General features: G+C 51.1%; 1 protein-coding gene and 1 pseudogene across 2 annotated transcripts; both read right to left on the bottom strand.

The window, feature by feature from the left end:
* Positions 1–17933: 17933 nt before the first annotated feature.
* On the bottom strand, positions 17934–20732 carry LOC309797940 (uncharacterized protein C2orf78-like; annotated as a pseudogene). Its single transcript has one exon. The product of its transcript is annotated as an uncharacterized protein C2orf78-like (transcript).
* LOC309797937 (uncharacterized protein C2orf78-like) lies at positions 20726–22486 on the bottom strand (the record flags this gene model as incomplete). Its single annotated transcript, XM_082646307.1, has 1 exon — positions 20726–22486. A coding segment is annotated over one exon (780 nt), but the record flags the coding sequence as incomplete, so codon positions are not given.
* Positions 22487–24417: the final 1931 nt, after the last annotated feature.

The following is a 24417-nucleotide window of genomic DNA, read 5'->3' as shown; positions in this document are numbered from 1 at the left end:
TGGAAATACTGCCACGAAATCCCAATTTCCTTCCTTTCTGAAACCCTCTAGATTTAGACTGCTAATATTTGCTTTTGGATTTTGACATCGACATTCAGAAGTGTTTCGCCTGTAATTTCTCCTGTCTTGTAATATCTGCTGCTGGTATGACATGAGTATTCTCCTGGTCCAATGAAAGCAGTGTGGGTGTGTTCCCTCTGTATCTGTTCTCTGGAAGAGTGTGTAGGAGACGGGCATCATTTCTGTCTTAAATGCTTGGTAGAAATCAGAGGAAGCCACCTGGGCCTGAAGTTTGTTTTGTGGGGAAATTTTTTTTGCATCTCTTTCTAATTGAAGTTTACTTGGTGTATTGCACAGGGCACAGATCTTAAGCGTAGAGCTTCATGGTTTCTTGTAAATATAAACACATCTGTTACCGACACCCAGTTCAATATACAGGACGTCCCCAGCACCCTGGCAGCCCCCTGTAGAAGGGGAGAAGAATAAGTGCTAACTTATTCGGTTATAAGAATGAAATCAGTTACTCCATGTATATTCCAAGTGCAGTGATTTACACACAAACAACTCAAAATTAGTGTGGCAGCACAATCAGAAAGTAGTGGAGGGCGCTGGAGGGCTGGGAGAATCCAGTGCCTTTGGGATTTCTGCTGTGGAGGTCTGGGGCCAGAGTAAGGAAGCTGAAAGGAGCTTCTCAGAAGCATCTGGGCTTTTACAGAGGGAAAAACTACTGCTCCCCAGAGTGGAGCACCCATTGTAATTCACTGAGCCCTCCCTTTGTGGAGGGTACTTTTCTATACTTGTGTGTTATTCTACATAGAAATGTTTAAAAAATAAACCAAGGAGGAGATCAATTTTGCTTGATGTGAGAGCCTCCAGTGTTAAAAATGAGACATATATCTAAAATTAATGCTAAATCTGTACAGCTCAGACAGGAAGTAACCGGCACAAACTAGCTGACTCAGGAGCGGAGGGGGAGCAGAGAGGCGGCCCTCCTTCCTTGGCCTCGTGTCTCATTTAAGCTGCCAGACGCTGCACAAGCTCCATCCCCTCTGAGTCTCAGGCTGAGGCCTCCAGGTCAAGGTCTTCACAGGTGTCAGACCAGAACCTGCCACACAAAGGCAGGGACTGGGGTCAGTGGGGAGGTGGGCTCCCTGGGGTTGGTGTGTGGGACCCAGGGGCCTACAAATACCCTGGAAGTGACTTTGGGCCCTGACATCCCCAGGGCACTGGGGCCTGTTTGCTGCTCTTTGCCAAGTGTGTTCTGGTAGCAGGGAGACATGTCCTACAGGGGCAATTTAACCTGGGCATTTGGCCAGGCGGCGTTCAAGTGACTGGTCCCCTGAACAGTGAAAGTGATGCAGAGGAAAGGGGAGGCTCTGGGGCTCCAGGGTGAAGAGCGTGGGTCCCTCCCACCTGGGCGCTCTGAGGAGTGGGAGGTCTGATGACACAGGTGGGAGTAGTAACCCTGTCCCTCCAGCCCTACTCAACCCGACCCATCAGGAGACCTGCACAGTGGAAATGAACAATTAATTGTTAAGTCACATTTTACCCTCAATAATTTTTTTCCTAACACCCCCACCAAGCCTTGCTTGCTTCTTTCACTTTAGAAAACGCTTATTCAGTGGTAATAAAAAAATAAAGTTTATGGCCTAAGTACTCCAATGTGAAAAGTTTATAGAAAACACTGCTATGTAAAATATAATGAGGGCTTCCCTCGTGGTGCAGTGGTTAAGAACCTGCCTGCCAATGCAGGGGACATGGGTTGGAGCCCTGGTCTGGGAAGATCCCACATGCTGCAGAGCAACTATGCCCATGTGCCACAACTACTGAGCCTGCGAGCCACAACTACCAAGCCCACGTGCCACAACTACCGAAGCCTGTGTGCCTAGAGCCCGAGCTCCGCAAAAAGAGAAGCCACCACAATGGGAAGCCCGTGCACCACAAAGAAGAGTAGCCCCCGCTTGCCACAACTAGAGAAAGCCCGTGCTCAGCAACGAAGACCCAATTCAGCCAATAAATAAATAAATAGATAAATTTATTTTAAAAATAATAATAATAAAATAAGATATAATGAAATAAGGATTTCCCTGGTGGGCCAGTGGTTAAGACTCCGTGCTCCCAATGCAGGGGGCCCAGGTTCGATCCCTGGTCAGGGAACTAGATAACACATGCCCCAACTAAGAGCTTGTATGCCGCAACTAGGAGTCCGCATGCACAACTAAAGATCCCACGTGCTGCAACTAAAGATCCCACATGCCACAACCAAGACCTGATGCAGCCAAATAAATAAATAAATATTTTAAAAATAAATAAATAAAAAGTGAAATATAATCAAATATATAATTTTTTTTACTTATTTACAAATTTGGAAATTAAAGAAACATAAGCAATTTATAATTCTGCCCCCTTACCCTATCCCAAATGAGCATGGCATTGAGTTTCCTTCCATTTCTGTGTGCGTGTTCTGTTCTTACATACATATGACAAATCTACAGAACCTCAGCCTGAGAAACGTTGCCATGAGGTGACTCAGGCCCTCCGCAGGGCTCTGTAGAGGCTGAGGGGCCCCCAGGGGTTGTCTCCCTCCCAGCTGGGTGTGGATCCTGCAGAGTCCCCTACTTGATCCTGAGACTACTACGGGCAGACAGGGCTCTAAGCTGGCCCAGGTGAGCTGTCCTGATTGCATGAGAAGGAGTCCCAGGTGCCTCTGTCCTTCTCACCCTTTTCCTAGGAGGCCTGAAGGAGGGGGAGGGTCAGGACCACGCCATGCTATCTCATCGTATCCAATGTTAGCGGATCTAGCATTCAGCCGCTGAGTGGGGGATGCCCCCTGTTGCTGTTAAGGGGGTTGGTGGAGCAGAGCTGGGTCCCGCACTACCAAGATATTCAACGAATCCTGGAAGACTCTTACAAACGTGTATGACGTGAACAACGCAGCCTGGAGTCAGGCACAGGTGGCCTTACAGTAACCTACAGCCCTCTCCTCCAAATGGAGGAGCCATTGGAGGGTTTGGCCCAGCAAGCTTAAAAGGTTATGTGGAGTGGGTTATCGCTTCCAGGAAAGAAGTTCTCAGGGCACCCTTCATTTGTCTGCATAGATTTTTACCATCCTCTTGTCTCCTTGCATGCAATACTGGCCACCCTAGTGTGCTCCTCAGTTTTGCTGGTTCTACCAAAGTGCCAGAAAGAAAGTTAGGAAGCAATGGAACCCACGTGCCCTCATTTGCCTCCCCTCCGCAGTTTACTTGTTTCATACTCCCATTTCCTCTTGTTCTTCCACTTGATCTCCCTCCTTCATTCTAATAGAGTAGGAGAGAATTTCTTGACAGCTGGAGAGAAAACAATGGCACATGTCAGAGGCGCCCAGGGCAGGACTACACCCATTGGTGGCAGTGGTGGGAGGGGGCAGGGCAGAGCCAGACTTCACAGGTGAGGCTGGGGTGGCTCCAGCAGGGTGGGCCCAGTCCTTCTGACTCCGACCTGCCTCCTGCCCCAGGGAGGGGGGCACTCAGGGCTGCTCAACACGATTCAGTGATACAGACAGGGTGGTGGGCGGGCACTCTGGAGCCTGGGCAATGCTAGGAAAGTGGAGGAGGATGGCTGCAGAGGGTTTGTACAGATTTTATAGAAGATCCCAGGACCTCAAGTGCCTGGATGAGAACAGGTCCTTCTGGATGAGAATCATTAAAAAGAGGGAAGGAGGGGACGGGGAAGAGCTACATAGAGGAGCTTATGGATTAGAAAAAGAGAGAAAATGTAAAGGAGATGAAAGAGTAAGTAAGTTACATGCAGATTGTTGCCCTCCCGTTCAGAGTCTTCACTGTCAGCAAACGAGTATTTTAGTGCCCAAAGACAGCAATGATACTGGGGGTGGGTGCATGTGAAAGAAGAGCTGAGAATCAGAGTCAAGGTCAGAACTCGGGGCCCCTTCTGTCCCCATCTCTCCCAGGGCCTTGATGGCTTCACCTCTGCAATGAGGGAGAGGGTCTAGGATCTCTAGGGCCCCTTTCCCAGCCCTCGAATTCTGTAACTATGACCAGGAAGCCATGCCTGTGTCCTCCTGTGCCTCCAACAGCCACTCACATCTCCACGGCTTTCTGTGCACAACACTGCCCTCCTCCCAGCGCCCTCCTCTTCCTTACTTCTTCCCTTCCTTGTCGGCTTAAAGTCCCTTCTCCTTGACAACCTCCACCAACCACATTGTTCTCCAACATATGGGAACATTGCAGGAACAATTGTGGATATCCTGCCACTCTCCCTAATCAATCAATGGATCGATAAACCAATCCAACCAAATGCAGGAAGCACCTGTCATGGACCTAGGGTTTCGATGGGCCTCCTGGGAGAGAATGGCAGCCAATTCCACATACAACTTATCTGTCCTGTGCCTGAGGCGATGACCTTAGTTACTTGCTAGACACTTAGTCCTCACAACAACCCTGTACGTTTTCTAGCTCCTTAGAGGGGATGAACACAAGCTTAGAGGTAAAGAAACTTGTCCAAATTCTCTTGTTCTGCAAGTGATGCAACAAGGGTTCTCCAGCAGGAGGATATATGCCCACATGAGTAAACAGTACCTGCTAGATTGTCCCGGAGTCCTGGAAGGACTGGGGAGGAGGGGACCTGGGCCGGCCTGGGGGAAGGGCACAGGGTGGGCATGGCTGGGGTATGGGGGAGCAGGGGCAGCGCTGCCTGGCTGCAGCAGTGGGTTCTGAGAGGAGAAGCGACCCCCTGGCCCTGCCTTCCAGACGCTCTGTCCTGGGGCAGGTCAGTCCCAGAGGACCAGGTCAGCAGGGCTATGAGGACAAGTGTGTGGGGCCAGCCCAGCAACCCTTCACAGCCTCCTCGAGAATTCCTGCCAGCCATGGAGGGGCTCGAGGGGCAGCTGAACATGGGCCTCATTCCTGGTCCCAGGGTTTGGGTTGTGGGTGAGCAGTGGAGGCGAGAAATGTGCTCCAGGGTGTGCTCCCCCCTCACCTCTCCAGGAGGACCCAGGAACCCGTACAGGAAGCTGGGAGGACGTCATCTCTAACCTCCCCACCCCTGGGAGCGCCCTTAAACCAGGAGTAAACCTGAGGACAGGGCATGAAGGTGCCACCACAGGACCTGAATGTGCAGAGGGAGCGCGTCTGCTTCTCACCCAGCACCGGGACCACACACGAAGAGCTGTGTCTCCAGGTTCAAGTGTTCGTGAGGGAGTCGTGTCCCACCAGATGGCCTCATCCCAGCTCAACCCCCAAACCCCAAACCAATAACGCTTGTGCTTTATTCCCAAGAGATGCCAACCAAACGTAAGCAAAGGTTCTGGTGTTTGGCAGTGGCAAAGGCAGCAAGAACTGGTCTGGAAATGATTATCTTAAATAACAAAGCAAGAAAAGTTGATTACAAACACAGCACCCTCAAAGCCCACAGACGTAATACACCTCTTCCTATTAGGTCGTTAAAATACAGAAAACATGGGACTTCCCTTGCGACGCAGTGGTTAAGAATCCACTTGCCAATGCAGGGGACACGGGTTCGAGCCCTGGTCCAGGAAGATCCCACATGCCACAGAGCAACTAAGCCCGTGTGCCACAACTACTGAGCCTGTGCTCTAGAGCCCACGAGCCACAACTACTGAAGCCAGTGCACCCAGAGCCCATGCTCTGCAACAAGAGAAGCCACTGCAATGAGAAGCCCGTGCACCACAACAAAGAGTAGCCCCCACTTGCAGAAACTAGAGAAAGCCCGCACACAGCAATGAAGACCCAATGCAGCCATAAATAAATAAATAAATAAATAAATTTAAAAAAATACGGAAGACACAGAACAAGCCTCCATGTTTCATCTTCCTTCTGATTTTACACCTTTCTTGCTCAGCCTACTAAAGCAGTTGAGCCTTGTTCCCTACATGGAGAGTCTTCATCCTCGCTGCTTGAGTCATATATGCTCTCCTCAAGCCATTCTTTAGAAACACAAACTTGCGCAGTAATGTTGTTAGAGAGAGTGGCTCACTCCTTCCTTCTACTCCAGTGGAGGCCATGCTGGCTCACCCGGCATCACCCGGCTCTTTCCTCTGGGTTCTCAGCCTTCCCTGGGCTCCCTGGAGCCAGAGCCCTTCACCAAGATCATAGCTGCAAATCTTCTCATGAGAGAGAGGGTCCCTCTTCAACTTCTCACTACCCCAATTCCCACCGGATAAGTACCACTCTCACCTGCAAATTTATCAACCTGAAATTCCACCTGTGATTGAAACACTTTGAATTAGATGAGTTCAACCAATAAACCTGTGCCCAGATCAGGTCAGCTGCACAAGACAGTGTCCTGTGAGGATGGAAATGTTCTCTCTGCCTTGTTGAATATAGTGGCCGCTAGCACATAACTCTATAAGGCACATGAAACGTGGCTGGTGTGATGGATGGACTGAATGCTCATTTTATTTATAATTAATTAATTAGTCAGTTATAAACAGGCAAATCTGGCAAGGGAACACCACACTGGATGTCACAGCTATAGAATCCAAAGATGAGGAAGACATAGTCTCCCCCGCTCCGACTTGTTCCTTGTAAGTATAGTTTGCTGGTCTTATCCAACCATGCATTTGTAGGTTCTTCCTGGACTCGCGCACACGTGCCAGGCATTAAGTGAGGCCCTGGGGACACAGACAGTAAGGTCAACACCCAGGTCCTAGAGGATTCCCAGCAGGGAGCCCACCTGTCAGCAGAGATGAAGAGCAAGGCCGGGCACACCTGTCCTAGATGTAATCAGAACAGCAGGGTCAGGGGTGAGGGAAGGATGCTTCAGGAGCCCACCCGTCACATATCTAATCTGGATTAGAACCTGGGCAGGCCCCTGGCTTGGTGTGGACCCAGCAGGCCTGGACAAGCTGAGGAGGGACCGTCTCCACCCCTGAACAGGATCCCAGTCCAGGGTGGGGGGATGTACATTAGACATTTATGGGGCCTAAGACGGGTTGTCTGGGGCTGACCACTGGGGTGAGAATTGATGAGGAAGATACAGGCAGTGCCCTTGCAGTGGTCACCTACGTCCAAGGTTCCTGCCCCCACAAGTGGGAGGACGCAGAGTTTGGGCCTGGGAATTCCAAGACGATGTCTAAGAAACTCTCTAATTGATGCCTCTCAGTCATAGAGAAGAGTAGCAAGGACCACCTCGACTCTGGGAACATCCCTCATGTCTTCGCTGAGCTTGCCCCGTGCTAGTGCCTGTGCCCCTCCCCACCTCCACTGCACCTGGAGTGTTCTACAGCTGCCTGGCCACATGCTGTGAGCTCTCTTCAGTTTAAACGCTTTTCTGGGCCGAAAAATCCTTGGTTAATATTGTCTAGAAAAGGAGTAGTAGTCATGCAACCTCTAGAAGCTGATGAAAAGTAAAAACTGGTCCCTGTCCCAGCATGAGGGAGAAGAGGTCTCAGAGCCTCCTGTCTCTGGCCGGACCCTGTGGTCCATTCCTGCTGACCCAGGTCAGACCTGACTCCTCTTCTCTGCCTCTCACCAACTGCCATGATGCAAAGTGCCGGGCATGTTCCAGTTGATGGAGAAGACAACAGAATAGGAAGGCAGCTCCCCTCTGCAGACAATAAGGTGGATATCCCTGTTATTCTCACTGCAACCACTGCACCTCATCCTCCCTCATCCCCACATGGGAGGAGCACAGAGATAGGGATGGCCATGGCTGGACACAGGTGGTGATGCTCCACTGATTTTTCCCATCTGAAGACTTTGGAATCTATCACCCCTCTTCCTTCCCATGGCCTGGGTACTCTTGTGTCTTTCTTGTGTCTCTCTCTATATTTTCCCTCTCAACGTCCTGTCCAAGGTTCTGGGCCCTGATGTCTCCTATGGAACCCACTGGGCAGCTGCTCTTGGTATCTGTCACTGTAACCTTTAATCACACACGGCCAGGGTCCCCTCAAGCACCCCTGTGAATCTGTGATCTAGAGATGAAGGATTTCTAGGATAATCTTGTTATGAGAAACTTGCTTCTGGGGGGAAAAATTGATATTTTTAATCAAGTAGTCTCTTTTTTTGTGTGTGTGTGTGTTATGCGGGCCTCTCCCGTTGCGGAGCACAGGCTCCGGACGCGCAGGCTCAGCGGCCATGGCTCATGGGCCCAGCTGCTCCGCGGCATGCGGGATCCTCCCGGACCCGGGCACCAACCCACGTCCCCTGCATCGGCAGGCGGACTCTCAACCACTGCGCCAGCAGGGAAACCCTAGTCTCCTCTTTTTATTTTGTGGGGAAAAATATTAACACTCCTGTAGGACAATCAAATTCTATTAAAATGCACTGGAGCCGTGAAACAAAAGGATCCTCAAGTCAGACTCTGCCTCATTTTATATTTGTTTTGACTTCAAACAACTCCCTTGACTTGTTACTTGCTAAGGCTTCAGAAGAAACCCAGATCCTATTTCCTCTGGCAGGTTTGACAGGGACATGAGTGGCGATGTTCCTGTCCCACTGCTGAGTTCCCCTCTCCCCACCTTGCAATGCACAACCTCCCATTCATCCTCCCAGGAAGGGAGCCCAGTGCCTACCCTGACGCTCAGTCCCTGAAGGAGATCTCTGTACAGTGTTTCGTGCCCAGCACACAGAAACCAGGGTTGGCATAAGTGATGGGAGACTGACTTTCCACATCAGAATGGCATTTCCTATTCTTGGCAACATTTTCTGAAGCAAAATACAAAAAGTTGGAGTGAAGCTCCTTCATTTATCCCTGGAGGATCCTCCTTTCTCAGATTCCTCCAGAACTGGGTGTGACATGTGGGTTCACCTGGGGCTCCTGCAAAAGGAAGGAATGCTGCCGCAGCGCCCAGCTGAGATGGGGGAGGATTAATTCTGAAGCCTCCTGTAATAACAAAAAGAAGCTTTGGGAATGTGGAGAGGGACAGGAAGGAGGCATCCTTGAGAGAGTACCCCTTTAATGTTAAAGTATCTGAAGGAGCAAGGGCTGGGATTACTGCAATCTCAGGCCTGCTGAGCATTGAGAACAAGGATTAAAGTCATAATTGACATGCCAAACTCATAGGAGAAGTTCAGAGTCTGTCCCAAGAAGCAGAGGCACCAGAGAAACTCCACAGGATTTGGAACTGAAGGGTTAATTTACAGGGCCTGGTTCCCTATTTGCTGGTCCTACAACTTTTCAGAATACCCCCAGGTTCTCAAGCCTCCCATTTCTCATAAGTCAAATAAATACAGTTAGAGATTCTTTTCTTGTATTTGATCAACCAAAATGAGGGGAACATAAAGGCCAACTCAGAGTAGAGATTTATTATTAAACGAATACTTAATGTCTCAGTAATAGTGATTCTGAAGCCACAGTTTTGTCCATTTAGAGCTCTGTGAATGTTTTCCTGGAAGGCAACAGTATTTTGTTCCAGTTTATTGAGGTGTGCTTAGCATACAGTATACTGTACATATTGAAGGTTTGCAGTTTGATAAATTTGGACATACATCCTAGAGTATAATAATGATGGTGTCTGGTCTCTGTCCCTGGCTCCTGGCACAAAGCTTCAAAAATCCTTGGAATTTCCTGCATGCTAAGATAGCCTTTGTTATGCCAAAGAAGTGACTCATCTTGGATCCCTGGATGGCTTTAGGATGGGAGTGAAAGGCCAATTGCAGGATTAGATGGTTGTAACTTCAAGCCAAAGTGACCTCCAGGGAGAGGGGAGGGGGCTGGAGATTGACTTCAGTCATTCGGCCAATGATTTGATTAATCGTGCCGACCTAGAGGTCACATCCTAAAATTAAAGCTTTCCTTGTTTGACCCATTCCAGAAACGTTGAGGCCAAGCCTATATTCTTTAGGGGAGACATGTATGTAGGTGATTGGCCTAGGACTCTAAAAGTAAAAAAGTAGAAAATAAAAAAGAGATTTGCTGCATGAGAAAAGACTAGTGTGTAGAGTGTGGGCTCCTGTTGTACACTCGGGATGACCTAGCCCCCTCCAAGTCAAGGTGGGTGAGAAGTAGCAATTCCAACAGACAAGGATGATCCTCCCTATTTTCCCTACCTTGGGCTCATTTTATCCTGGCTGCATCACTTAAACTCAAAACACACTTTTAATATTCAGGGGTCAGTCCCTGTAGCCATCACATTGTGCTATCCTCCACACCCTATGAGTGGGTCCACAGGAAACTGTAAACAGGTCTGGCTTTCCATGTCACCACTCACACAAGCCAGTGCTTTACCACACTTGATCTACAGATCACAGACACGTGAGGATTATGCAAAAGAACAAGAACAAAGCTTTATTGTAAGTTATGAAGACAACACAAGGGTTCTGGAAGGAAAACAGGGAGAGGGGAGGAGTCAGCTACAGGCAACAGGGGGCATCCCCTTGTTCCAGGACTGAAGGGGACGAGGCTAGGGCTTCTTGTTTACTGTCCTGAGGACTCTGACCGCTGGGATGGGACAACAGCCTCAAACCATCCACCTTTGGGGGGAAGACTGTAGGCCGGGGGTGGGAACGGAATGCTGTATCTCTGGGTGCCCAGTTTGCTCCAGGATTACAGAGGTTAGGGCTAAGACGTCCGTTTCACATTGAAACAGGGTCCACACGAGGCCCGGCCTGGGAGGACCCTGCCCAAACTTATTGGCTCAGGCCAACTTTCTCCTCTTACACCCCAAGGTAAAGAATCTCGGCCTGGAGGAGAATGACTTGGTCGACTGCCCAGTGGTTTTATGTCCAGCTAAGCGCCTTGCCCTAACAGCAAGGTTGCAGCTTGCTGTGCCCACTGTGGAGGTGAGGCTGCTAGGAGTACAGGCCGGAACCAACACGCCCCACAAGGCAGCCTTGACTGGGCATCGGCTGGGCCCTCCGCTAGAAGTAGTGGGGCCCTGCCTGGGTGTGCCCCCAGGGATGTGACTTAAGATGGGGGCAGTAGTGTCTTCAAACCGACGCTTATTCTTATTGCTGGGTCCCGTGGTCACCATGGGGGTAGGTCTCGTGAGGAGGGCCCCGGAGTTCAGGCCCACGCTTCCCCAGTTGGGGTGTGTGGTGCTCGGGGGTCCTCTGGTTCCTGCTGTAATGCTCAGAGCTGAAAAGATGCAGCTCAGATCTTGGGTAGCCGCTCTCCTCCCAAAACCCAGCTGCGTGCTGGCATGGGTGCCCACGGTGGAATTTGTCGATGATGAACCCCAGAAGATGCTTCTGCAGGGCTGGGTCCCGTGGTCACCATGGAGGTACCTCTGGTGAGGAGGGCCACAGAGTTCAGGGCCACGCTTCCGCAATTGCTGGGTGTGGAGTTCACGAAACCCGGATCCTGCTGTAATGCTCAGAGCTGAAAAGAGGCAGCTCAGATCTTGTGCAGACGCTCTGCTCTCAAAACCGAGTTGGGTGCTGGCATGTGTGCCCACGGTGGAATTTGAAGATGATGAACCCCCAGAAGATGCTTGTGCGTGGCTGCGCTTAGCTGTGGGGGTGGGGTGCTGGAGCAAAGGTGAAGTCTGAAGCTCTCCATTTCAAATAAAGGAGAGAGCTGTCATAGGCGGGGGTTCCTCACTGCTGCCAATTATGGGCCCCAGAGATGGGCTGGGTAGTGGCTCCAGGGCTCCCAAAATCGAGCTGGGTGCTGGCATGGGTGCCCATGGTGGAATTTGTCGATGATGAACCACCAGAAGATGCTGGTGCGGGGCTGGGTCCCGTGGTCACCATGGGGTTAGCTCTGGTGAGGAGGGCCCTGTAGGTCAGTACCCCACTTCCCCCATTGCTGTGTGAGGTGCTCAGCGGGCCCAAGTTCCTGCTGTAATGCTGAGAGCTGAAAAGATGCAGCTCAGATCTTCGGCAGCCGCTCTGCTCTCAAAACCCAGCTGGGTGCTGGCATGGGTGCCCACGGAGGAATTTGTCGATGACAAACCCCCAAAAGATGCTTGTGCGGTGCTGGGTCCCGTGGTCACCATGGGGGAGGCTCTGGTGGGGAGGGCCCTGGAGTTCAGGCCCACGCTTCCCCCATTGCTGTGTGTGGTCCTCGGGGGGCCCAGATTGCTGCTATAATGCTGAGAGCTGAAAAGATGCAGCTTAGATCTTGGGTAGCCGCTCTGCTCTCCAAACCCAGCTGGGTGCTGGCATGGTTGCCCACGGTGGAATTTGTCGATGATGAACCCCCAGAAGATGCTTGTGCACGGCTGCGCTTAGCTGGGGGAGCTGGAACAGATGAGAAGGCTGGAGCTCTCCGTTTCAAATACAGGAGAGAGCCATCAGAGGTGGGGGTTCCTCACTGCTGCCAATTATGGGCCCCAGAGATGGGCTGGGTAGTGGCTCCATGGCTCCCCAAACGCAGCTGGGTGCTGGCATGGATTCCCATGGTGGAATTTGTCAATGATGAACTCCCAGAAGATGCTGGTGTGGGGCTGGGTCCCGTGGTCACCATGGGGGTAGCTCTGGTGATGAGGGCCTGGGAGTTCAGGCCCACGCTTCTCCAATTTTTGTGTGTGGTGCTCAGGGTCCCCCTGGTTCCTGCTGTAATGCTCACAGCTGAAAAGATGCAGCTCAGATCTTGGGCAGCTGCTCTGTTCTCAAAACCCAGGTGGGTGCTGGCAAGGGTGCCCACGGTGGAATTTGTCAGTGATGAAACACCGGAAATGCTTGTGCGCGGCTGCTCCTAGCTGGGGGGCCTGGAGCAGAGGCGAAGGCTGGAGCTCTCCATTTTTAATACGGGAGAGAGTTGTCATAGGCAGGGCTTCCTCTCTGCTGCCAATCAGGGTACCCACAGATGGGCTTGGTACTGGCTCCAGGGCTCCAAAAATCCAACTGTGTGCTAGCATGGTGCCCACGGAGGAATTTGACGATGATGACCCCCCAGAAGTTGGTTGTGCGGGGCTGGGTCCCGTGGTCACCATGGGCGTAGCTCTGGTGAGGTGGGACCTTGAGTTCAGGCCCTCACTTCCCCCACTGCTGTGTGTGGTTCTCATTGGCCCCCGGATTCCTGATGTATTGCTCAGAGCTGAAAAGAGGCAGCTCAGTTATTGTGCAGACGCTCTGCTCTCCAAACCCAGCTGGGTGCTGGCATGGTTGCCCACGGTGGAATTTGTCGATGATGAACCCCCAGGAGATGCTTGTGCACGGCTGCGCTTAGCTGGGGGAGCTGGAACAGATGAGAAGGCTGGAGCTCTCCGTTTCAAATACAGGAGAGAGCTGTCATAGGCGGGGGTTCCTAACTGCTGCCAATCAGGGGCCCCAGTGATGGGCTGGGTAGTGGCTCCATCGTTCCCAAAATCCAGCTGGGTGCTGGCATGGGTGCCCATGGTGGAATTTGTCGATGATGAACACCCAGAAGATGCTTGTGCGGGGCTGGGGCCCGTGGTCACCATGGGGGTAGCTCTGGTGAGGAGAGCCCTAGAGTTCAGGGCCACGCTTCCCCCATTGCTGTGTGGGGTGCTCGGGGGGCCCAGGTTCCTGCTGTAATTCTGAGAGCTGAAAAGATGCAGCTCAGATCTTCGACAGCCGCTGTGTTCTCAATACACAGCTGGGTGCTGGCATGTGTCCCGACGGTGGAATTTGAAGATGATGAACCCCTAGAAGATGCTTGTGCGTGGCTGCACGTAGCTGCGGGGGCTGGAGCAGATGCAAAGCCTGAAGCTCTCCGTTTCAAATACAGGCGAGAGCTGTCATAGGCGGGGGTTCTTCGCTGCTGCCAGTCATCCGCCCCAGAGATGGGCTGGGTAGTGTCTCCAGGGCTCCCAAAACCCAGCTGTGTGCCTACAGTGGAATTTGTCGATGATGAACCCCAGAAGATGCTTGTGCAGGTCTGGGTCCCGTGGTCACCATGCAGGTAGCTGTGGTGAGGAGGGCCCCGGAGTTCAGGCCCACCCTTCCCCCATTGCTGTGTGAGGTGATCGGGGGCCCCCTGGTTCCTGCTGTAATGCTCAGAGTTGAAAAGTTGAAGCTCAGACCTTGGCCAGCCGCTCTATTCTCAAAACCCAGCTGGGTGCTGCCATGTGTGCCCACGGTGGAATTTCTCGATGATGAACCCGCAGAAGATGCTTGTGCGTGGCTGCGCTTAGCTGGTGGAGCTGGAGCAGAGGCGATGGCTGGAGCTCTCCGTTTCAAATACAGGGGAGAGCTGTCATAGGCGGGGGTTCCTCACTGCTGCCAATCAGGGGCCACAGAGATGGCCTGCGTATTGGCTCCAGGGCTCCCTAAACACAGCTGAGTGCTGCTGGCATATGTGCCCAAGGTGTAATTTCTCGATTATGTACCCCCAGAAGATGCTTGTGCGTGGCTGCGATTAGCTGGGGGGGCTGGAGCAGGGACGAAGGCTGGAGTTCTCCGTTTCAAATACAGGAGAGAGCTGTCAGAGGCGGGGGTTCCTCGCTGCTGGGAGACGGGTGAGGGTCTGGAACTTACAGTCCACGTAATGGGCAGGATTGGGGGGAGCGGGGCAATAGGGCTGGTGACAGGAGGGAGGCTCTGTGGGGTGAAGATAGGAGAGTACACACACACGGGTGTGCTGGACTCCATTCGGGAGGTGCTGGGAGCCGCAGGATAGGCAGGTCTGGCGTCCACCGCAGCTGTGACGGATGCCTCGGGCTGTAAAGGGGTTCCTCCTGACCCCTTCCTAGGAGGTCCCGAGATGAAGCAGGGAAGGGAAGCCGCAGCAGCGGCAGGAGCCGGCCAGCCAGGAGCCAGGCTTCGGAGGATGCGCCGGAGCGCTGCTTCCTTGCTTCCTTCTCCGAGTCTAGGTCTTGGGCGGAGACCCGGAAACCCAGCTGAGGGGGAGAGGGCAGCCTCAGAGTCTCCCCTCGCCTGTGCGCCAGTAGAGGAAACCTGCGTTTTGGGGGCCTGGGACTGTCAGATGTGGGGGAGCAGTTCCTCCAGGGCTGTTTCTGCCCTCTTGTTGCCTCTGCAACCTTGTCAGGCTGGCTTTTCCTCTGGGAAACGACCGGAGCTGCAGAGGGCGACAGAGGACCCTCCTCGCTCCCTTTCTTTGAGGACTTCTGGGGCAGCCCTTGCGGTATGGCGGGACCCCTCCTTCTCTTCACGGGCGGGAAACCTCGGGTGGAGCTATATGAGCTCGTGATGGCATTTCTTTGGGGGCAGGAGCTCATACAAGAGGTGTGGAGTGTCCTGTTGGAACTGTCTTCTGCCCTCTTGGCGTGGAGGTGTCTCTGCAGAGGTCCAGGTCTGGGCACGAAGAAAGAGACCCCCAGGGGCTTAAATGCAGGTCGTGCATCACTGGTGCCATCGGGGCTGCTTCTCTGGCCGTCGTTCCCCTCTATGACTGTGGGGTCTTCCTCCTGTTGGCCATCCCTTTCCCGCTCTCTCCCAGGGCCCTCAACATCGTCTGCTCTGTGCTGCAGGTCGGGACACAGCTGGGTGTCATGCGCGGCACTGACTGGCCGCGCGCCAAACTGACGGTGACTATGTCCACTGCGGACACTGAGCTGCGGGACATCATAGAGGTGAGAGCACCCATCACCGACTTCTTCTGATTGCCTTGGCTGCAGATTAAGAAAAGGACCCCCAGAAAGGAGCGCAGGGCCTGCGAGATGGTAGAATGGGGTCTCAGAGACTCTGTGGCAAAGCACAGATGCAGAGTCACTGGAAACTTGTGGGCTGGCCTGTGAGTGGATAGCCGGCCATAGACAGCTGGGTGACCCGGGCCGGCCACGGGAAGTCGGTGAGCGAAGGAGCTGGCTGGGGGCAGCCAAGCCCTCCTGGCAGGTGCTGGTCCCCCAGTGCCGGGGTCGGGTGTGAGGGGTAGGGCCTAACTAAGTAAATGCCCATAGAGAACTTGGGTGAGATCGGTCCATGGATAGAGAGCTGGGCTCCGAGCACTCTCCTTCAGCTGCCAACTCGGCCAAAGGAGAAGTGCACACTGTTTGGGCTGTTGCTGGTATTTATAGCTGTGCAACCTGTGAGCGAACAATGGGCACAAACGCGTGTCCCCTGCACCGGCAGGTGGACTCTCAACCACTGTGCCACCAGGGAAGACCTTGACATAATTCTTTTGAATTTGGATAGTGCTGATGGTTGCACAGCACTGTGAATGTATCTAATGTAACTCAATTGTATAATTGAAAATGGTTGAAATACTAAATTTGGTTTTATGTATATTTTACCATAATAAAAAATCAGATGAACGAACAGCATAAACCAGAATTAGGTAAGATGATAGAACTCAGGACAGAATTCAAAATAAAAGAAAAAAAATTCAGAAAAGCTGACTAAATTTAAAATAATACAAGAGTGGGGACTTCCCTGGTTGAGGAACTGAGATCCCACATGCCGCAGGGCAGCCAAGCCTGCACGCTGCAACTACTGAGCCTATGTGCTGTGGAGCCCACGCGCCACAACTAAAGAGCCCACGAGCTGCAAGAAAGAGCCCACGCACTTCAACGAAGAGACCACGTGCTGCAACTAATACCCGACACTGCCAAACAGAAATAAATTAAATAAAATCATACGAGTGAATGAACATAATGGATAATGCCTTAAGAGAAACAAACAAGAAAAGGAAACAGTTTTTTAAATCAAAAAGAAGATAAAAAGTTTAGAGAAATGGCAAACATAAAAGATAGGCAAAAAAGAGTCAGGACAGCTCTGAAAAGAGTAACATAAGTACGTATAAGAATCTATTATACCATAAAAGTGACATTTCAAATCAGTGGGACAGATTAGTCAATAAATTGTGAAACATACATGTTGAGGTATAAGTAATTCTCTGGAAGATTCCACGGCACGGCAAAAGCAGATGTCTCTGAGGAGGGAAATGTGTGGCTGGGGAATGTGGGGAAAAGGGTGTCTTTTCTTTGAGTGCCCTTGTGTACCTTTTCTAATGTTCTGTCATGTGAATTTATTACCTCTGAAGTTCACCTGAGTTCAAACCCCAGTTCCCCCAATTGCCAGCTCTTAATCTTGGGCAAACTCTTCACACTCTCCAAGCCTCTTTATCTGTGAAATAAGGTCAGTAACTTAGCCTGGTGCTGCCTGGCACAGAATACACTGTCAATAAATGGAGATTATTAGTGTAAAAAACCGAAATGCCCATCGATGGATGAATGGATATTTTAAATGTGGTGTATGTGTGAAATATTACACTGTCATAAAAAGGAATGGAGTACTGACACGTGCTACGACATGGACGAACTTGAAAACATTATGCTAAGTGAAAGAAGCCCCACACAGTGGTCACATTTGTATTATTTCATGAAATGTCCAGAAAAGGTAAAACCATAGTGATAGAAAGGAAATGTGTGGTTGCAGGGACTGAAGGAGGAGGGGATGAAGAGGGCCTGCTGATGGTTATGGGGGCTTCTTTGTGGGGTGATGAAAACGTGATGGGATAGATGATGGTGATGGTTGCATAGGCTTGAGAATGTACGAAATGACACTGAATCTGCGGTCTCAGGTGGTGAATTTTATGGCATGTGAATGACATCTCAAAAAAATAATTTTGAAAATGAAAATTGCCAGTTTTCCCATTTTCACTATCCACTATCCACTGCCTCCATCTCTCCCTTCTCCCCACGTCATTCCTTTTGACGCCCACCCTTGCCGCTCTCTCCCAACCTCACTCCCTCGAGCTGCCCCACGAGGCCTCCCAGGGAGCCCCTGAACCGCTGGGCGCCTGCGTCCTGTGGCTGTTGGAGCGGCTACCCAGTGCGCGTGCCCCCACCGCTCTCACCCGTGAGAGTGGACGCTTCCGTCGGAATTTTCTCGTGCGTTTCAGTTGATGGTGATGTTTACAGAAGGTGGCACACCCCCTGGTCAATGGAGGAAGCCCCTCAAGTTAATACTTAGGCCTGTCCAGAAGTTTGATGTCGTCCAGCAGTAACGTCAGCATGCTGTGCTCTGAAAGCCAGGTTGGACGCCTGCAGGCACTTGCAAATACTGAGGACTTCAGAGGCATTTGGGCCTCAAATTGAGGCCTTGTACCTCCACATGCGATGTGACCTCAGCCCTTTGCTGCACGTCTCTAAGTGAAGTGGCACAGGAATACTGGCCTTGCCTGTCGTTGCCAGGATTAACTGAATAGTGCATTAGCTGCCCTGGTGCTTAGGTGTTGAGTACATGGTGATTTACATACCAGGCCCTATCCCCTAGGATAACTCTGAGCCCTAGCCACCTCTCTGGTAGATTTCCCTATACCCCCACTATAATCACACCTGCATAAGGCAACTCAAACCTTTCCGAGATGTGTCCTGAACCTCTTGTTTTCTTAAATACCTGTGTGGTGGTTGTGAGACTTAAGGCCAACCTCCCCAAGAGACTTTTTCTATTTCTCCTAGTAAACCTAGACTCACCTTCCGTCATCTTCAACTCTACTCACATTTTGTTCTTTCAGCCCTGACCTCTGACCCTGCTCTTTACTTCTGCCATTTCCTCCTCACTCCTGCTTCCTTTCATAAATCCATAAATCTCTTCTGGCCTTCCTAGCCCTGGGCCACGTTCCTTCCTCTTTCCTCAGTTTTTACCCCTTTCCTCCCCTTTCCTTCATTCTCCCATCCAACTTTCAGTGCTTCCTTTCTCATGCAGACTTTGATTCCAACCCCATCAAAAACAAAACAAAACACAAAAACTTAAAGCACGCCACAGTTAGCAGCATCTCAAAATTCAAAAGGTTTATTACTCGTCTATTAATTCGATGACATTCATTTATTCAGTTTTATTGTTTTAATAAATATACAGAAATAAAAACAGAAATATATAATTAGAGAATAAATAGAGGAATTTATACCTGGTGCCCAAGGTGGCACCAACAATCCTAGCAGCTCTTACTATAAATATCCGTAGTAGTCAGCGATTTCCATTTCCTTTTGCCTCTCAATGAAAACTTGCAGTTTCCCCAAAGAGGTGTATTTGGCAGCATTCTCACGTTCTTGTTGAGCCCGCCTCTTCATGGCCTCCCGCTCTGGTCTCTGCTCTTGTTCGATGGGCTTTGACATGACTGGCTCAGAAACGTTGGGTTCCCTCCATGGTCTTCGTTGCTTGCTGAAGTCTTGGAGTAGAAATGGGGTTTGGAGCTTGGGTGGGGACCGGCACTTAGTCAGAGCAGGGGGAATAGGCCCCCGCTGGAGAAAAGCGAAAGATGAAGTTTTGTAGGGTGCAGGCCTAGGAGCAGCAGGCTGAGGGACACTAGGATGGATATGGGCGGTCCAACCCGGTTGGGTTGGGTTGGTCACAGTTGGCTGAGCTGGTTTGGCAGGACCTGGCAAAGAGGCAGGAGCTGGCTGGGATGAACTGGCTGCAGCAGGCTGAGCTGAGTTAGAAGAAGCAGGCTGGGCACGGTCCGCCACAGCAGGCCGATGTGAGGCCAGAGACTGTGGCCTCCGAGGAGCAGGTCGAGCTTGAGGCTTGTCCCAGGCAGAAAACTTGACCTTCTTAGGTGGAGGCAGCTCATACTGGGATGGAGATGGACACTGTTTTTCAGCACTGCTGTCTGGTTTCTGGGCTTTGACTTGAGTTTTCTCAGGACTCTTACCCTCACGTGGGGTACGCCGCCATGGCTGGATAGCTGGGGGTGGCTGGGGGTCTTTAGGGTTGCTTGAATTTCCCAAGACCCGACAGGAAGAGAGCCCAGTTCTCTTGTCATTCTTCTTCCCCAGTGCATGAAAAACCTTCACAGACTCCAGCATGCGCATGCCTAGGGAGGTTCGAGGCTTTTTAATGCTCTCATGGATAAGCTCAGTTTGGTGTTCCTTTCGCTTCGTCTTGGGAATTGTTGGCTTCTCTTCTGCCTTGACTTTGTTCCCTGACTGCTTCTTCTCTTCAGCCTTCTTTCTTCCTCTGGTCCTTGTGGTCTTTTCCTGCCCGTGGCTCTTAGTTTTGCTGATCTTTCTGGATGCAGCTTCCTGAGGGTTGCCTTTAGAATGCTTGGCCGTGTTCACAGGAGCCCTGCCACTGACTGCAGCATTGCATAGAACCACTTCTCCCCCTAACAGGCACTGTGGATTCTTTGGCTGGATTTTGGCCTTGGGAGCACCACTGATAGGCTCAGAGGCTTTATGTTTGTTCTTCCTGGGTTGATCAGAGGGATCCTTTATGACACTTGGCTTTTCCTGCACCTGATTCACTTTAATGACCCTGGTGTCTTTGGCTTTGATCACGTTGGGACCTTTGGATTGATGAAGATCTTTCAATGAATTAAAGAGCTGGGGAAGGTGACTATGCTCCGCCAGTGTAGTAGTGTCTGCAAAACCACTGCTAGATTCCATCCCATTTTCAAGTGTCCCTAGGTCCTCAAGACTCAGGCTGTCCTTTCCCAGATGAGCATTTTCAGAACCAGGCTGCTCCTCTTGGCTGACGGGGTCAGTGCAGCCCGGGAGCTGGTGAATATCAGGGATTTCTCAAGGGAGTAGTGGAAGCTCTTGGTTTTCTCTTGGGATCTGGTAGGCATCCAGAGGCTTTGAAAGCTTGGTTGTACTAGCCTCCAAGTTCTTACTCTCTATTTGTCCCTGCCTTGGAGCTGGAGGCAGGGCCAGGAGACTACTGGCACTCTGGACTGGAGCTGTCCCTGAAATGTCCCCAAGTTCGGGTGGTGGATTTCTCTCAAGTATCTGAATACTTCTGCTCCTGCAGGACTCGGGGAGTTCTTGAGTTTGTGTCACACAAAATGTCTGGATTGGAGGTTGCCATCCCAGGGAAGTTTTCATCACCAGGGAAGTCTCCATCCCTACAAAGGAGTCAAGGTAGAAGTCAGTCCCTCGTAAGTGAGATGCTCCCCCTAAACACCAACACAGCAATCATGTACCTTTCAAGGTCTATGATCGCTGTGTTGGTGTTTAGGGGCAAGATGGGCAAGGCATTTCTACTAACTCTTCTTAAGGACCATGGACAGTGTTCTATGCTACGAGATAAGTGGTGACTGTTGTAATTCTTACTGGTGATCATTTCCTGTCACTGATTCTTGGTTTTCTTTGTATTTCACAGGATTGTTATAAGTCAATTAGAAAATGAGTCTTATTTTTCAAAAATGAAATGTTTTACAAAGCCTAGCATTCTCATATAGAGTCCGTTCAATTCTCCCCACGTTCCTGAGAGGCTAAGAACACTTCACACCATGAACTAGGAGAGGGAGTAGAGCCCTTCCTGATGAAATAGATAAACAAAGACAGAGTCTTAGCCTGCTTGCTCTGGACAGGATCTCGGACCCTAAGGTCTTAAATCCTGGTATATATTAAGGAAGTGAGGACAGTTAAACTGGCACTATCATAACAAGAGTTCTGAAACACCTTCCAAAGAGACTCTGGCAGTAGATTAGGGAAGGGAGAGATACAGTGTGGTAGTACAGGGGGAATGATCGGCTACAGCGGTGAAAAATGTGGTACCTATTGGTATGCTCTTGGGGTTCTTGTACATGTAGCATAGATGACCTTTACAGTGTCCCTCCCACCTTCCCACCTGCAGTAGGTGTTCCTTTTTAAAAAATTTATACTCATTTATTTATGTTTTGAACTTATTTATTCTATGTATGTATTTTTTTTGGCTTCACTGGATCTTCTTAGTTGCTGGGCTACTCTTAGTTGCTCCATGGCATGTGGGATCTTCCCAGCCCAGGGCTCGAACCCGTGTCCCCTGCATTGGCAGGCGGATTCTTAACCACTGCACCACCAGGGAAGCCCTAGGTGTTCTTATGTAGAGTCTAAATACAGACAGCCCTGAGCAAAGGTAGTGGTTATTAAAGACTCAGGATCTAAATGCTACCTGTCTATACACCACTTCCCAGCTGTAGATTTGACCCCATTTTTGAATGCTGACCTCATTGTTCAACTTTCTTGCTGTTTGTACTCACCTGGAAAACTTGTTTCTGTGATGTGGTGCGCAGACACAGGGTAGTAGATTCCAGAGGTGGAAGCTGGTGGTAAGATATTGGTGGGCTGAATCTCCTTTAGTACCATTACCATTTCTGGTTGCACAGAGGCCCTACTTCCTGTGTATGACACAGAGCCATAGGACTGCAGGCAGGAGCCAAGTTCTCCATACAGTAAAGACCCCAGTGTGCCGTGGTTATAGTAAGATACCTGGCTTCCTTCCTGGTAGGGAAGTGACAGGCTATGTCCCTGATTTGGAATCTGAGATGGCGTTCCCTGAGCAAGGCTGGCAGAAAGTGATGGATATAGAGGGGCCATGGTATTGGTGTCTGCAGTTTTATCATACTGGGCTGCCATAAGCATGGAGGAAGCAGCTGTGTGCTGGTCAGTGAGTGCCAGAGTAAAGTCTCCGAGTGAAGAAGAATTCTTTTCAGTGCTTCCTGTGATGCCCCACTCAGAAACACCTGGATAGGATGCAGCTGAAGTGGAGATCTGGCTCTGGTCAGTAACTCCAGATAACATAGTTGTGCTAGAATGTTGGGGAAGGTAGGCACTACCCATGTGTGTCTGGAAAGAGGTGGCCGTAGCTGATGCCGAACTGACGGCAGGAGCAGAGACTCTGGAGAAGTTGCAGACACTTGCTGTTAGGGAAGCTGCATTGCTCACCACAGGAAGAGAGTGCTGCAGAGAATTCAGAGTTCCAAGTACAGATGGATTTTGGCAATTTTCTGTAAGAACAAGGGGGTGACGAAAAAATCAGGGAGACTGATAAATTCCCACTATGCTTGAGGAAGGTTCTTGCTATCAGGACACCTCTACTGTCAATACTTACTGAGAATCCAAAAATCAGACAGTTATGATGGTTGTAAGGACTGAGCAGTTTTACACTCTTCTGTATTAACTGCCTGTGCTCCCATCTTGGGCACAGATGGGCAGAAGACCCAAGTGGTATGGTTCAGACATTGTTCTCTAGGATGGAAGCAACCTTCTCCCTGCCCTATCTTTCCCTTCAGCCTGCACTAGTATTGACTTCTATGCTGTTTCCTAGACTGGAAGCATTTTAGAACTAGGAGGGCCTTAGAGAACTTCTATTTTCACAGTCTCACTTCATGAGGAAGGAAACGGAGGCTCAGAGAGGTCAGGTTGACTTGTTCAAGTTCTCTCATTATGTTAGTATCCTTACCAGGTTTCAGAACCTAAGTATCCTGACTTCCTTGCCAGGACGCTGCTCTGAGCATGACACTGCCAGAAAGCAGGAGAAATAGAACTTATAATACAGGCATTTTCTTTGTCCGTTAGAAAACAATACGGCTATTAATTACCCTTGTGATCTTCAGTGTCTCACTTTGCTTGTGCAGTTCCCACGCTCTTACCTAGAGTACACATATAGCTCAGCCCAAGTGGTAAATTTAAAGAGTCATTTTTACCCTCTTCAAGCCTGGTTTCTCATCCTACCTCAAAAGGATTACCCGAAAGTGAATTTCTGACGTGCTTTTGGAAAGAAACAAGCGATCTGATTCCTTCAGATTGCTCGTCTGTAAAGTGGTTATAGCACCACCACCAATAATGATGGGGACGTCCTCCTGCTTGGCCATCCCTTTCCCGCTCTCTCCCAGGGCCCTCAACACCGTCTGCTCTGTGCTGCAGCTTGGGACACAGCTGGGCGTCGTGGGCGGCACTGGCTGCCCCCGCGCCACACTGACAGTGACTGTGTCCACTGCGGACCCTGAGCTGCGGGACATCATGGAGGTGAGAGCACCCATCACCGCCTCCTTCCGATGGCCTCGCCTGCAGATGGAGATACGGACCCCCAGAAAGGAGCGCAGGGCCTGCGGGATGGTAGAATGGGGTCTCAGAGACTCTGTGGCAAAGCACAGATGCAGAGTCACTGGGCACTTGTGGGCTGGCCTGCGAGTGGATAGCCGGCCATAGACAGCTGGGTGACCCGGGCCGGCCACGGGAAGTCGGTGGGCGCGGGGAGCGGGCTGGGGGCAGCTGAGCCCTCCTGGCAGGTGCTGGTCCCCCAGTGCCCGGGGCAGGGCCTACCTAAGTAACTGCCCGTAGAGAACTTGGGTGAGATCGGTCCTTGGAGAGAGAGCTGGGCTCCGAGCATTCTCCTTCAGTTGCCAACACGGCCAAAAGCGAAGTGCGCACCGTTTGGGCTGTTGCCGGTATTTATAGCTCTGCAACCTGTGAGCGAACAATGGGCTTGCGTTTGCGGGACGCAATAGTTTAGGGAGGGGTGGCGCATGCGCAGAGTACACGTCACGCCCTGAGGCGCACAGGTGAGAATGCGAGCCTGGACCGTCTAGCGCTTCTGAATATCCCGGGGTCTGAGGGTTGGAGGTGTTTGCCTTGAGGGTGATGAGCTTCTTGGCAGGACAGCTGGCCCTTCTCCCCTGGCCTGGCCCCAGTGCTGTCGGGGGAACTAACTGTACTGGACGGGGTCCCTGCCCAGCCAAGTGGAGCAAGGTTGCTGGCTGTGCAGCTCCCACAGGAGGCGGCAGCTCTGGCAGCAGCGCCTCTGCGTCCTTCTGCCCTTTCCCCTGGCGGCACTGGAGGGGAGAGCCGCTAAGAGCACAAGTGCCCACACCACCAGGAGCTCGATCGTGCACGCTTCTGTTTAAGGTTTCAGACTTTAAGAGTAATAGAAAAGCGTTGAACTT

The sequence above is a fragment of the Mesoplodon mirus genome, assembly GCF_964341445.2.
Source record: "Mesoplodon mirus genome assembly, contig: HAP1_SCAFFOLD_1251, whole genome shotgun sequence".
Lineage (NCBI taxonomy): Eukaryota > Metazoa > Chordata > Mammalia > Artiodactyla > Ziphiidae > Mesoplodon > Mesoplodon mirus.
This window is presented reverse-complemented; position numbering and strand designations above follow the sequence as displayed.